A 14,637-nucleotide genomic window follows, 5' to 3' on the forward strand; every position below is an offset into this window, starting at 1 on the left:
AAACAAAAGGACATACTCTTCAAAGAGGAAACATTTTGGAGATATAAGTCAAGAGAGAAATGGTTAGATGAAGGGGATCATAATACCAAAATTTTCCATAACTCCATTGTATATAATAGGGAAAAGAATAGAATAGTCAGCATTAAAAATTAGATGGGTGTTCGAATAGAAAACCCTCGTGAAGTCGCAGATATCTTTGTTTCATACTTCCAAACTATTTTAAATAACTATGAAGGGTTAGATTTAGAGAAGCAAGGAAAAATTCTCAAATTAATCCCAAAAATGATTACTCCCAAGGACAATAAGGTTTTAAATAAACCTATTTCTTTAGAAGAAGTTAGAAGGGTAGTCTTTAACATGAACCTCGATAAATCTCTAGGCCTTGATGGTTTTTAGGCATTCTTTTTTCAAAAATGTTAGGATATCATTGGAGAAGTCCTATGGAAAGCTATTGAAGCCTCTAGGAATGGTAGTGCTTTGCTAGTAGAAATTAATCATTCCTTTCTTACACTGATACCCAAAAAGTTGGAACCCGAAATGCCTAGGGATTTTCATCCTATCGCACTCTATAATATGGTTTATAAAATCTTCTCCAAGATTTTGGCAAATAGGCTCAAAAAGTTCCTTCCAAGATTGATCTCTGAGGAACAATCAGGTTTTGTCCTAGGAAGGTCGATCCTAGATGGAATTCTCACCATCCAAGAAACTATTCATTCAGCCTGTAAGAGCAAGGAGCCATGCATGTTCATGAAATTAGATATTCAAAAGTCCTATGACATGGTCGATTGGATTTTCCTTTGCAAGGTCCTTGAATCCTTTGTATTTTCATGGAAATGGATTAATCTCATTTTTAAATTCATTTCCACTCCCCAAAATTTTAGTTCTGATCAATGGGACACCTAAAGGCTTTTTTGAAATTTCTAGGGGTATTAGACAAGGAGACCCATTATCTCCTTCTTTATATATTATCATGGCAGAAGCCTTTGGTAGAGTTGTGTCTCATGCATACAGTTCTTAGCAAATATCTGGCATTCCAATCACCAGAAACATGCCTAATATTACACATCAACAATATGCAGATGACATGATTCTCCTAGGTAAAAGTTCTGCATCAAAAGCATATGGACTTAAAGCCATCATTAACTCATATATGGGTGCATCCAGGCAAAAAGTCAATGTGCTCAAATTTGAGATTTATTTTTTGAATACTAGGAAAGAAGTGGAAAATAATATCTGCAATATCATGGGTTATAATAAAGGGTAGTTTCCTTGCAAATACCTGGACATTGCTCTTGAAAAGGGATCAAAGTCTAGCAAGGTTTGGGGCAATACTTTAGATTAATTGGATGCCATGATTGGGAGTTGGAAGGACAAATGGTTATCCAAGGCAGGTAAGAGTACTAAAATTAGATCTATTTTATTTTCCATTCCTACTTTCCCTCTATCATGCCTCCCTCTCTCCAAGAGTAATTAGTTAAAATTTGAAGCTAAGCTTAGGAAATTTCTCTGGAAGGATTGTGAGGATGACAAAAAGCTAGCACTGATTAAATGGGAAAATATCTATAAACCTAAAGATATGGGTGGTTTGGGGATTAAGAATTTGCATTGGCAAAATGAAGCCTTAGGCGCTAAACTTATTTGGTGCTTGTTTAAGGAAAAAAATCACAAATGGGCCAAGATATTCTACCATAAATATCTTAATGTAGATGATCCTCTCTCTATTTTTAGAATGGGAAACATTCCTAAAGGATCGAAGTGTTGGAACTTTATGATTAAGTGCCAACATTTGATTTGCAAGTTTCTCTCCTAGGATGTCGGTATGGGTGATGAGGCATTATTTTGGGAAGATTCATGGGATGGAAAACCCCCAATTGTCTCAAAGCCCTTTCCACAAGATCTCAAAGATAAACTTGTTTCATTATGGGGATCCAAAGTGAGTGCCTATAAGACCAAAATCCTCTCAGAAGGATCTTCCAAATGGGTCTAGAAGTCTTTGGATAGGGTGGATGTGGATTCTTCCTCTAGAGAGGCTTTCAAAAAGATTCTAGTGGATAGGAATATTAAGAAAACTAAGAGGAAAGATGATTTGGTTTAGGCCATTTCAAATGATGGGAAATATAATGTAAGGAACAGTTTAATGCTCTTTTACACTCTCAATATTGGGATAGAATAGATATCCCTCTCAAGCTATGTTGGAATGTTGCTTGCCTTCCTAAGGTAGGTTTCTTCCTATGGCTAGCCTCTCAAAATGAATTTTGATGGTGGAAAGGCTTCATAAGTTTGGTTTTCAAGGTCTTTCTAGATGTGTGCTGTGCAAACACGCTAGGGAGGATTTGGATCATTTATTATATAAATGCCCCTTTTCACTTTCTTGTTGAGAGTGGCTTCGATCTAGATTAGAGTGGTCCACCCCCTTGCCAAACTCCTTTGGTGATTTACTCAAAGGATGGCCCACAAATATAGTTAAAGGGGTATATAGTAAACTCTAGAACATTTGTTTGTCAATTGTGGCTTGGGAGATTTGGAAAGAGAGGAACAAGCACATTTTTAGCGACTCCAAAATGAAGTCGGTAGAATTAGTCCTAAAAATTGAGGTGAGCATTGTTGAAGTTATTAATTCTCACCTCAAAAACTCGATGAAGGAAGAAGGATCTTTCTCCTTTTGGGATGATATTATGAAGAAGAATTGGTCAAACTTGATCAATCTACCTCTAGTTTATCTAAAGAAAAGTGAGGAAGTGAGAGAAAAATGTAAATGGACTCCCTCCCCCCCGCCTAGATGGTTCAAACTTAATTTTGATGGTGCTACCAAGGGTAACCCAAGTAGGGCAGGAATAGGTTGCATCATCAATAATGACACAGGCAATTGGATAGCTAAAAAAGAAACATCAATTCAACCCACCACCAATAATTTGGCTGAATTAGAGGCTTTAGAAAATGGCCTTCTTCTTTTTCGAAAGTTAGGTTTGGGGAAGGTAGTTATAGAGGGTGACTCGCAAATCATCCTTAATGCGATTAGAAAGTGCACCACCCCCAATTGGCTCCTTAATTCAAAGCTCAGTGAGGTCCTCAATCTAATTGACTGGCTAAAGGATTGGAGGATAGATCATATATTCCGGGAAGGAAATCAAAAAGCAGATCGATTAGCCAACTTAGGAGCAAATGGCATTAATTTTCAGATTGTCAATGTTTCATAATGACTTATTTATCCTCTTCATATATATAATCATTGGCTTGGATTCACTTTATGGTATTTTAACTTTATGTTTATTTAATTATTGGATGATGCGACCACACCCATGACCCCTCCCTAGTTTTTACCTCTCCCTCTAATGATTCCCCATAGGTGATGAGTTTCATTCGCTAGTGTTAGTCTCAGTGATTATATGATTATGACTTAGAATGGATCGTGCCTTTCATGTCTTCCCCATGAAGTAAGCTAGATACGTCATCATGACTCTAGGTCATGATAGAGAGAGCTTCTAGATTTTTTGGTTCAAAGGTTTTTCTGTTGGTATTTGGCTGGCTTTGAAGTTGGGTCCACTTCTATCATTTTCAGGGAGCATTCTATTTTGGTTTATCTACTATGGAATCCAACATGCATGTTTTCCACACTAAGGAGTCCCACATGATGGCCTTTCATGGTAAAGTGAAACTAGAATGCTGGAATAGGCTTCTAAACTCTATAGATGATATGACTAGGCTAGCGATGAGTAGGGAAATCAGCGGAGTATTTGACTACAAATTTACTTAGAGGACAAATAGTGACATTATTGGGTCATTTATCAGTTGTCTGGTCCGAGCTAAGGTGGAGCACATGGATATAATCCATCTTTGCTGTGAAATTTTCCACCCAACCTGGAGGAAGAGGATTAAGCAAGTAGTTAGGAGTATAGACAATAAGTTCCAAATTCCACTTCTAGAGAGGTATATGGCTCTACCACCAGGGGACCCAAAATTGGAGGTTGTGTTTTGACATCCATCCTTGATCATCTAGGAGAACTTAGCCTTTTACAAAGAATGGCCTAAGATGGTGGTAAGTATGTGGTTTCTTCTATATTGGAGGGGTATTGTGGTAGTAGAGGAAAATAGGGATTGGCTCATTGAATATCTCAATGCTTTTCATGCTTACATCCATCCTGGAGTAACCTTTGACAATCTGGATGCCCTTATTTTCTGCACCCCCAATGCGGAAAAGACCAGCAAAGCAAAATTTGCCTACAAATTCCCCCCCAATTTTCATATGGAAAGCCCTAATGACATCTCTAAGATCATTATGGTTTTCCCCAAATAGGGCTCAGGATGGAGATAGTTAATTAGGTTGGGTCTCTTGGGTCATCCCATAGTAGTATTGTTAAATTTTGTTACTAGCTATCATATCATAATATTAGATTTCTAGCGAGTTTAAAGCATTTTGTAATATATCTGGAACTTGGATGTTGTCGATGGTGGATAATTGTACATAATGGTATTGTAAACAGTTTTATTATCAATATAAACTATATTAGTATTATTGGGTGGTTCAGTTTGACCTTATTTCTCGTAGTATCAAGTTCCATTTTAAATTCTTAGAGCATGAATTGAAAGTGTATTTTGTGTTTTTGATTTTTGATAGTATTTCTATGAGATTTTTTTGTATCAGACTCTGAGATTTCTTTAAATTAGCTAATCTAGTAGGAATATGCAATTTCTCATTAGTAAGTCATTTGGTTAGCTATATGGATTTCTATTGCTTGTGATTAATAGGATCTGGATGATCCTCTGAGTAGTTTTTGCTGTCAACCTAGAGGCTTGGTCACAATCTCAATTTTTTGTGTATGTGTCTTACTCATTAATGGCAAAAGGTAATTGTTAATAATGTAATTCTACTAATAATCTGTTGGAACTCGAGTAATGATTTGGGTCTATGATTTCATGACTTCTGAGTATGTTGATGTCATGGGTGTCCTCTAAATCTATGTATTCAGCATTGGCTCATGGTCTCTGGTTTGGTAGATTAAAGTTTGAGCTTTTATTGACTAGTTAGACTCGTATGTTAAGTAGGTTTGATCTTGGCTTTGTGACTTGTATTAATGTATTAGTTATTTCATTATCGGGGTTTTATTTATGTATTCGTTTACCCTCTTGCATCTGATTTAATAGGCAAGATGATTCCTAGTAATTTGTTTAAAACCATGTATGATGGTTAACACCATTATCTATTTAGGATAGAATCTTTCTTTATATATGATGTTTTGGTTTTGCTTTTAACCTTTGATTGCAAGATAATTAGACAAGTTTGCTCGTATGGGTCACCTTGATCTTATGATAGAGATCTCACCAAGAGAAGATGATGGTTTGATTTTGTATTTAATTTAAATATTAACAGCTTAATTTTGGGATGTACTTATAGAAATTCTGACTGGGGTATGCCCCTTTTAATCTGCAATAATATTGGACTATTGTCCCAGGCAAGACTGGAGGTTTTCTTTCCCTGTTCTTTCCTACCAGTGCCCGTTTGAATGGAGGAACACTATTGTAATTAATTTTTCAATAATAAATATATCATCATGGCCTTGGCCGTTTACTAATTTTAAAAAAAAATCAACATATTCAAATGCAAGGAAAATTAATTTAAGGATGGCCAATGTCAAATTCAAATTTAGAATTAGAAAGGGCTTCTAGGGTGATTAAAAAAATCAATATAAAAAGGACAAATAGGGTTATTGTTAGGAATAAGGTGTCTCAACCTTGGATAATTCATATTCTTATTATTTGTTTTGTAAATGTATTTTTTGCAAATAATGTAATTAAGTGTGAGTGTGCATGTCTAGTTAGCATGTTGATGTGTCACTCCACTTGCATGTGTTGGCATCTTGAATAGTGTGTAAGGAGATCATGACTGAAATGGTTGTGATGGATTCCTATGACACATAAGAGCTATCTTTGGAAGATATGATGATGGTTGAAGATGTGAGGACATGTGGCGATTGATCATTGAGTACTGTACACTTGAGTCTCCATCTAGAGCACGGGGTTCCTACTTTTCTGGAGAATGGTAAAACCCTAATATGGTTCTTTTTTGGAAGTTGCCCTAAAATAGAAAGCGCATGATATAAGAAACTTTAGGGTTGCAGATAGGAGGGAGTGAAAAGTGTATTGTGGTTGCTACTAAATAAGTCTTTTGTGTCCTGAAAGAACTTGCATTGCAAGTGTGTTGTAACCTTTGTGTTGAAGATAATACATTGTTCAAGTTTTGGAGGGGTGGGGTTGTTTTACCGAAAGGTTTTTCCCCACCAGCATATCTTTGTGTTTGTGTTTTCTTTCTCTATCTATTTTTTGTATTCATGATTGACTGCAATATTGTTGTTTACATAATATCGAATATGAAATTGTAAAGATTTAAATAGAATTTGCTCAATACTTTCCTTAAGGGATTAGTGTAGGAAGTTGTTTCCGTAATGGTGCATATGGTTGCTCTGGCTTGCATATTATTGTAATAAAAATATCCACATGGTTGCAGTGTGTTATATTTTTTAATATTGTAATGTCTTTTAATTGAAGAAAATCAAAAGCGTCTATGCTTTTGTAATTGTTTGGTTATTGCACTTTGTTATTTATTTATATATTGTATTCTATCTGTTTGTGATATCAAGGAGTACCCTTCATCAATAAACATCTATATAACTAAATATAACCAAACATGTATCCATTGCCATGTGAACTTCTCCTTTTTAAGAGTCCAAGAAGACTCACTTTTTGTCCAAGCAAAGATTTGTTGTCTTGTGAACTTCCCATCTATAATATCCTACTAGAACTCAATCTCTATTGACATCACATGAATGATAACTCTCTCTTCTACATAAAGTCTTAGACTATGGTATTCCAACAATAACTTGACCTTTCTCAATCTGAAAGACCGATTTCATTATTTTGATCATACAAATAAACTTAAAGATTTTAAATATTATATTATTTATTATTACTTCAAATTTTGTTTACATTTATTCATTTCTCAAGTTCAAAGTATACAAGTTTAAAGATAAAATCAAGAAAACTTTGACTACTATCCTCATCATTATAATTGAATTGAACAACCATTTAGAGATGTACTTGTAATAATTATGATTTAATTCAAATCTCACTAGAGAAAACCTAAACTAAAACATTATATTTTTTTTTAATATTAGATCAATCTTATAGGTATAAGAAATATAAAAGATTAAAGAGCCAGATTACATGACCAAATAAAATAAAATGAAGATGGCAACCACAACAATGAGGACGGAACAACTGACTGTAGCCCAAAATAGTAGTGTCACATATACAAATGTGATTAGTAGTTGTGGAGATACTAACAGGGAAGACATGCTATAATGGACAAAATGAAAGCAGAAAAACCATATTTATAGAGCAACTTGTGTGGCATGCTTTGTAGAACTAACAAAAGCTGACACTAATACTAATAGGAAACACTGAACAAAGAGATATTTGACTAGGAGTCATTGAGAGAAGCATATAAGAATATACTTTCAAGCATGAATTTACCAACTATAGCCCACTTCCTATGTTGGCAAAATTAGCGAAAATTCGATTGACCTGGACTTGACATTATTAGTTGCTTATTTATCGACCTTGAGTTGTTTCATAAGTGCTATTGACAGATTTGCCATCTGGTGTGACATGTTAGCATAAAGCATTTGAGTTTCAATGTCTTGGTGGGTTAATTTATTTTTTAGTTTTTCTGGACAAGTGTACTTGTTGGCGTTTATAAGTTACATAGAAAGATTGTAATCTTTGACAGTTTAAAAATAAATAAAACCAAACTACCAATAAAATCAAGTGTTCCATATCAGGATTTGAGATTTCTTTTTAGCAGATAATAGTATATAACAGATAAAACATTGTTCCTCTTACCTCTCAAAAAAATGTGCAACTGAGAGGTTAAGCCAAACAACCTTATGGAGTGCTCTAAGCATGATTTCTAATGCAGGATTGAATGAAATTAATTTTAGGGAAACTTTGTAATACAATTAAAGCTATCAAATTTGATTGTATTAACATCTTTTTATTAATGTTTTAGATCACATTTCATAATCTACTATAATAATACAATTTAGTATCCTTAGATGAAGAATGTGAAATTTACTAATATTGATTTGCAACTAATTTGTATTCTGATAATACATCACAGAATGTAAATGGAAGCATTGATGATAAAAACTTAATAAAATCAAATCTAAAAATTATATAATATTGTAATATATTTTTTATTTCATTAACAGAGCTCTATTTTCTTCATTAGAAGTGGCTGGAGCACAAAATTGATGAGTATGGAGAAGAGTACGGCTTCATGTTGTAGGGCCAAAATGAAGCAATTATGTAACTTTCAAGGAAAAAATAAAGCCAAGGTTGCTCGAACAGAGGAAGCCTGCAAGAGAATGTGACAGTTGATGATATTTCTTATGGCGGCCCACAAACTCTACCACAGTTAATTTTCAATCCTCCCTCAAATGGTGTGCACCCACCAATACCAACTTCCCACTAGGCAAAGTTCAAATGACAATTATCAACCGTATGTATGCCGACATTAGTGGCAATTTGATTGAGCTTGACTATGATATCATTAGGTACTTATTGGAAGTTGGTTGTGTTGATTTTTCCTTTATTGTGCAACGTACTGACAGTGGTGTTGAGTTGGGTAGATTCATTTATTGTTGTGCAATGTTGGAATCGATTTCATACCATGCTTTGATTCTTGACTTGTCTTTCCAGTTTCATATCGACCTTCAGTTGTTTTTAAAAGTGCTGTAGACAGATCTGTCATCCAATGTGACATGTGAGAAATAAACATTTGAGTTTGAAAAGCATAAACGAAATATAACTTTTCAAAACATTTTCTTTGTTAAGTATTGGTTCTCACATTGTGAGAAAGGAATGAGTCCAGAAGAGTAATAACCAAAGTTTGAAAATTAGAAGACGTGTTGGATAGAAATATGATTGAGGAAGAAATCACGCAGTTTGAAAGTGGATAATAATGAGTGACTTAATGTGTAGAATTTGGATTAGGTTGGGATTTGTACTGTCCATTAGTTTGGAGGAAATGAGAAAAAGATTAAATGCTAAGAATTAAGTTCGATTTATTGTTTCAAGAGAACTGGAGTGAGAAAAAATAGGCAGTAAGATAGAAATTTAGATGTTCATTTAGTATTGAGAATGCGAGAGGGGTTGGAAAGAAAGAGGGAGAAAAATTAGATGCTTATATGCTTTGTGGGATCTATTTATATGAAAGGTTGGTGTTGAAAAAATGTATACAGTCAATCTCAGAAAGAATATATTCATTGATATGTACTGTGGAAATCTTATAGAATTAAATTGATAGAATTAGATTAGATGCCACCTTTTATCTTTTAGAAAACTGGATGCAGAGAGAGACAGGAAGAGAGAGGATAAAAAGCGAACAAATAGATAGAAGAGGTCGTATAGGATGAGCTTCTGAATGTATAGAATTTGTTTATGTGAGTGAATAAAATTGAATTGAAGCTTAAACTATTGTCAGAATTTCTCTTTGAAGTCAATTTAGATTCTACATTTCCTAAGTGAATAAAATTGAATTGAAGCTTAAACTATTGTCAAGATTTCTCTTTGAAGTCAATTTAGATTCTTCATTTCCTAGAATTCTTGGATGATGTTTTCTAAAAGAGATGTTTGCCACTCAAACTTGCTAACGATGCTAAGATGTTTGTCATTTTGTTGAACCAACTAGTTCCACTCAATAGAAAAATTAGTAATGCTTAAACCATGTCTAAGAGACTAGTCAAATTAGCTAAGGCACTGGGAGACGGATTTACGAACCTTTTAAATAATGTTAAAGAGGCTTTCTCTATAAATCTTAAAAGAAATTAGAATTATCTAATTAAATTTCATTTTGTTGCACAGGAAACAAGGTTCCTAGAAGAAAACTAGATTTAAATAATTAATCTTATATCTACCATAATCTTTAATAAATGTTCACAAATATATTTTTGTATATTAGATATTGGAAATATTACTACAGCATCATTTTAAAGCTCAAATTCGAAGACTAATTGATGAAGTATCAAAAGCTGATTAGAAGTTATCAGCAGTCCTAGTCACTCCTAATCACAGTCAGGATTTGAAAAAAATACATATACCTTATATACAAAGATGTATCAACCTCTAGAATATAAAAAGAAATAGGTAGCAGATTTGATAACAGGGATCAATCTCAAGAACCGATAACATTGTTAATACATTTAGCATCATCAGTATTGACCGGAGGTTAAATTGGAGACATCTCAGCAATGGCTTCTCAATTAGGAGCATCAGGGCAATGAGTTGTTTTTAATCTCTTTGTTCTGTTCTTCTATGTTAATGTTCTCAGCCACAAACTGCTTCAGTGCATATCTTTCCTTTTAATCCAGCACATCACTAAAGGTATGAAAGTAGTGTGCTGATTGGATGTCTGCTTTATAGACTAGCATTGCTCCCTCCAACAGAAAAATCATAAATCTGCTATTTGATATCTCCAGGACAACAGAAATCTGTAAAATAATATAACATATGAATTTTATACAAAATCCAGTAAGGTCTCTTTCGGATCCTGGAATGTTTACAAATATTTAATTAATGTTTTTTAAGAATATTGAAAGAATTTTGTAATATTCCATTTAACCATAAACCTATGGAACTACTAAGCCCTCTACCTAATTTAGAGTCAGTATATCTCATCAAATCATGGATTCCACGATAAAAGTAGGTTCATACTTTCCAAGACTTCCAATACTCTTTAAATGTATGACAGAGAGCCTTACATATAACTTTTATATCAAATATGGGCCAGTTGTACGCTGTTGTAATCGAATAAAACTTGGAAACAATTGCCTCATGCCTGTGAATGAAAAGAACAAATACCTTTCTTAATTTTATGATTCCTTAGATGACCAACCATTCTTCTAAACCAATGGCAAATGTCCACCTCAGCTTAAGAACTGTTGAATTGTATTAAGTCAAAAAAGAAAAATCATTTGATTGCCCGACAGAGGAGCATGAAAATGCTGTCTTGGTTAACTCATGGGCCCCAGCTTTACGAAGCTTGGATTATTTAAACAGCTATACGAAATTCAGTTCTCACAGTTGTTCATAGCTATTAAGTCAACACCAAACTCATTCATTGTACCAGTATGGTTCAGAGACTTCTACGCTAGCTACCAAATAAATAGTTAGTTACCCTGGTTCTGGTAATTATAAAAATTAGTATAAGGAAACAAGAATTGTTCACTATTAAGGAAAAAGTCTATATTGTAAACATCCAAATGATAGTAAGTTCAATCTTTTAAAAAATTAGAGAAAACTGTTATCTATTCAGAATATTTGACAATCATAAGTGGAATGGATTCCAGCATTGAAAAGTAGTGTTATTACAGCTGCAACCTTAAATGTCACCTGCATTGATAGTTCATTTTATCTTCACCCTATTTACTATTTGTACAACTTTCATCAATAGTATGGCATATTGAACAGAATATAGAAACATAAGCCATTGAGAGAAGGGTTCTCTGTCAGAATCTGTTCCCTTTATGTCTTATAAGGTAAGGCAACAAAAAAAATATTTTCATTTCAGTATCTGCAAATGAAGACTTGTCAGAAGCTTTTAGTTTTAAAAAGAGGAGGATGGTATGCCTCTTCACTTCTGATGCTCATTCTACGCTTTTCTTCACAAGGAGAATCCTCATCCTTCAATGACACCTTTGCTATCTCATGGGGAAATGATCATGTTAAATTGCTAAATACTGGAGAGACAGTCGAGCTCTCTTTGGACAAAGCTTCAGGTATTCCACTTATCATTGTACCAATCAAGAAGATTGTATACTGTATTGGACAATGTTAATGAAATTTTAAAACAAAACTAACATTGTCTTTCAATGGTTGTTTCAGGATCTGGTTTTACCTCAAAATATAAATACCTGTTTGGAAGCTTTAACATGAAAATTAAGCTGATAGCTGGAAATTCTGCAGGAACAGTAATTGCATATTATGTATGTAACCAAGTCTCATAACCTGAAAGCTTTAGTAATATTCCATATCAATTTATAGAGATTATCTCTACATAGAAAAGAGATCAAAAACAACTATGGACAGCTTACCTGAAGACTAGAAAGTCCTCTATACAAATATTCATCAGTTTTTCGAGTGATAAAAATTGCCCAGCTGTTGACTTCAAAAATCCTTTTGTAAATTTTTCATTTTCTAAGAAAAATGTTGACCCTAGCTGATGTAAATTTTTCCTTCATTTATAGCACTGGCTTAACATATCAATCATATTCCAAAAATTAATCTACTCCAACCTTATAATTTTTCTTCTTTATTACTATTTTTCTTGTGATAAGAATGGTGTTTTTATGTTTTTCCTACACCAAACTGTGTTGAATTGTTTCTAAATATGAAGTATGATTCGAAATATCGATTTTTAAAAACATTGAAATATAAGTAAAATTAAAAAACCATCAATTTTCTTCTGCTCATAGGCATACAGCAATGGATATCTTTTAAGAAATCAGTTTTTCAAAAACCTGTTTAGAGATATCCATATTATCAGAAAACATGAATATAATGACCTGCTAAGATTTAGCAATTCAACTGGTTTAATTAGGACCAAAGTACCAATTGAAGTAATTAATGTTTGTATTTGTATCTTGCATCAGATGTCATCAGACTCGACATCTCATGATGAAATCGACTTCGAATTTTTGGGAAACCTGCCTGGGAAGGGTTATCATTTGCAGACCAACATTTTCGTAAATGGAGTCGGAAACAGGGAGCAAAGAATTCGACTCTGGTTTGACCCATCAACAGATTTTCATAACTACTCAATTCTGTGGAACCAGAAGCAGATCATGTATGCAATTAATCTAACGTTTGCATTCATTTTTCCCATATTATTTGATGTTTCAAAAGTTTTAGGTCTTCTGTGCAACCAGCCAGATCTCTACCAAACGGTGGATGGGATGACCATGATTTATCCTCTCGAAACCCTCTTCTGATTTATAAAGATTATCTAATAAAAAATATATGCTTTTCCAATTCTTTCCCAATTTATCTGCATAAAAAATTTCCCCATTATGTTCAATTCTCCGCATATAATGAATCAAATATCTCTTTAATTGAGCTATGACTGCAAATGTATGCATAATTGTACCTGATATCACTCTATAATTTTTGAACAGATTTGGTGTGGATGCAATTCCCATTAGGGCTTTCAGAAACAATGAATCTGTGGGTTTCCCATATCCTCAGAATCGACCGACGAAAATCATCTCCACCATTTGGAATGGGGAAGACTGGGCCACAAATGGCGGGAAAGCGAAAATAGATTGGAGCAAAGCTCCTTTCATTGCATCTTTTCAAGCTTTTGAAGTGGACGGGTGCGTAGAATCATCTTCACCTTCACCTTCCCCCTGTGTTGGGCGTTGGTGGGAGCAACCAGAATTTGAGTGCCTCAATCAAGATCAACTCAATAAGATCAAATGGGTTCAGAAAAATTATATGTTTTACGACTACTGTAAAGATAAGTCTGGGAGGTTTTCGAGCATTCCCATTGAATGCGCCATAAACCCCTAAATTGTTGAAATTGATTCATCCCCTGCATCTAATATGATAATCTTTGGAATATAATTGTGTGAAATTTTAATATTCTTGTTAATTTATGGGCCTTGTCAGTAATTTTTTTTTGTCTTTTTGTCTATATGAATATAGTTATTTGAATGAAACGTGATTAGTTTGTAACGAATATATAACGAAAGTGTAGATTAATAACGGTAAATGCACACATACACATGACAAATTGTTTATAATAGGAAGTATGATTGTATAATAATAAATGGGAATTACAGGAGAGAATTGGATTAGGTTGTGGCTTAAAATAGGTTGCTTGGCCACCCTTTTGGTTTAAAAATAAAATAAAATAATTTATAATTTAAGAAATATATTTAAATTTTGAATTGTCAAAAAGTTTTTTTTTAATTTTAAAGTGAACTTACATTGTGTGAGATCAATTTTAAATTTTATTGAAATTACTTGACATGTGAAATTATTTTATAGCATATAGAATGTTCATTTAAAAATGTGGCTTATTATTGAAATTGATGTCACCTCAAATAATGATGGTCGCTAGTGCATAAAGATTGGAAGATTTAAAAATACCTAAGGTAGTTCATTAGATCACAAGGTTCCTTTGTCTGAACTCGACTCCCTTGATTAGATTTAATATACAATCATGGATGAATGTTGAAGACAATACTATCAAGCCAACAGATATCTTGGATGGCTTTTATGAAGATTGTGGTTTCTTTGAGTTATCTCTACTGAAATATCCCTATAGTGGCTTATCTTTAGTGGCTTCTCTTTTCAATAGTTAGGATATTAAGAAACTATAAAACTATTTATCTTTTAACTTTGAACCAATGATGCATATGCAATGATTACTCCAACATCATTATTATGTGTGATTTTGATACAATATAAAATGAACAATAAGATAAATATACAATCAAGTCATGGACCCTTTTTTTATAGTGGAAACCCCCTCAAGGTTAAAAAACACTTTCTCAAATCCTTTTACTATGCCTCACTTAGAAA

At 33.5% G+C, this 14,637-nt stretch overlaps 1 protein-coding gene and 2 long non-coding RNA genes across 3 annotated transcripts; 1 reads left to right on the top strand and 2 right to left on the bottom strand.

Annotated features, from left to right (window-relative positions):
• Positions 1-11,404: 11,404 nt before the first annotated feature.
• Positions 11,405-12,321, bottom strand: LOC149561343 (uncharacterized). Its single transcript, XR_016363805.1, has 2 exons — positions 11,967-12,321; positions 11,405-11,839 (listed from the first exon to the last, which is right to left on the bottom strand). It is a non-coding gene; the product is annotated as an uncharacterized LOC149561343 (long non-coding RNA).
• LOC149561344 (putative xyloglucan endotransglucosylase/hydrolase protein 5) lies at positions 11,633-13,674 on the top strand. Its single transcript, XM_089825093.1, has 4 exons — positions 11,633-11,831; positions 11,938-12,038; positions 12,705-12,898; positions 13,227-13,674. Exons 1-4 carry the CDS (start codon positions 11,633-11,635, stop codon positions 13,618-13,620), a joined length of 888 nt encoding a protein of 295 aa, XP_089681219.1. The 3' UTR covers positions 13,621-13,674.
• Positions 12,487-13,323, bottom strand: LOC149561345 (uncharacterized). Its single transcript, XR_016363804.1, has 2 exons — positions 13,199-13,323; positions 12,487-13,099 (listed from the first exon to the last, which is right to left on the bottom strand). It is a non-coding gene; the product is annotated as an uncharacterized LOC149561345 (long non-coding RNA).
• Positions 13,675-14,637: the final 963 nt, after the last annotated feature.

The sequence above is a fragment of the Cupressus sempervirens genome, chromosome 4, assembly GCF_028749045.1.
Source record: "Cupressus sempervirens isolate cs-2001-9-10 chromosome 4, ASM2874904v1, whole genome shotgun sequence".
Taxonomy (NCBI): domain Eukaryota; kingdom Viridiplantae; phylum Streptophyta; class Pinopsida; order Cupressales; family Cupressaceae; genus Cupressus; species Cupressus sempervirens.

Coding starts and splice junctions, on each gene's coding strand:
- LOC149561344 (XM_089825093.1), top strand. CDS start 11,633: ATGAAGACTTGTCAGAAGCTTTTAGTTTTAAAAAGAGGAGGATGGTAT. Junction 12,039..12,704: donor GAACAGTAATTGCATATTAT/GTATGTAACCAA, acceptor ATCTTGCATCAG/ATGTCATCAGACTCGACATC. Junction 12,899..13,226: donor TGGAACCAGAAGCAGATCAT/GTATGCAATTAA, acceptor ATTTTTGAACAG/ATTTGGTGTGGATGCAATTC.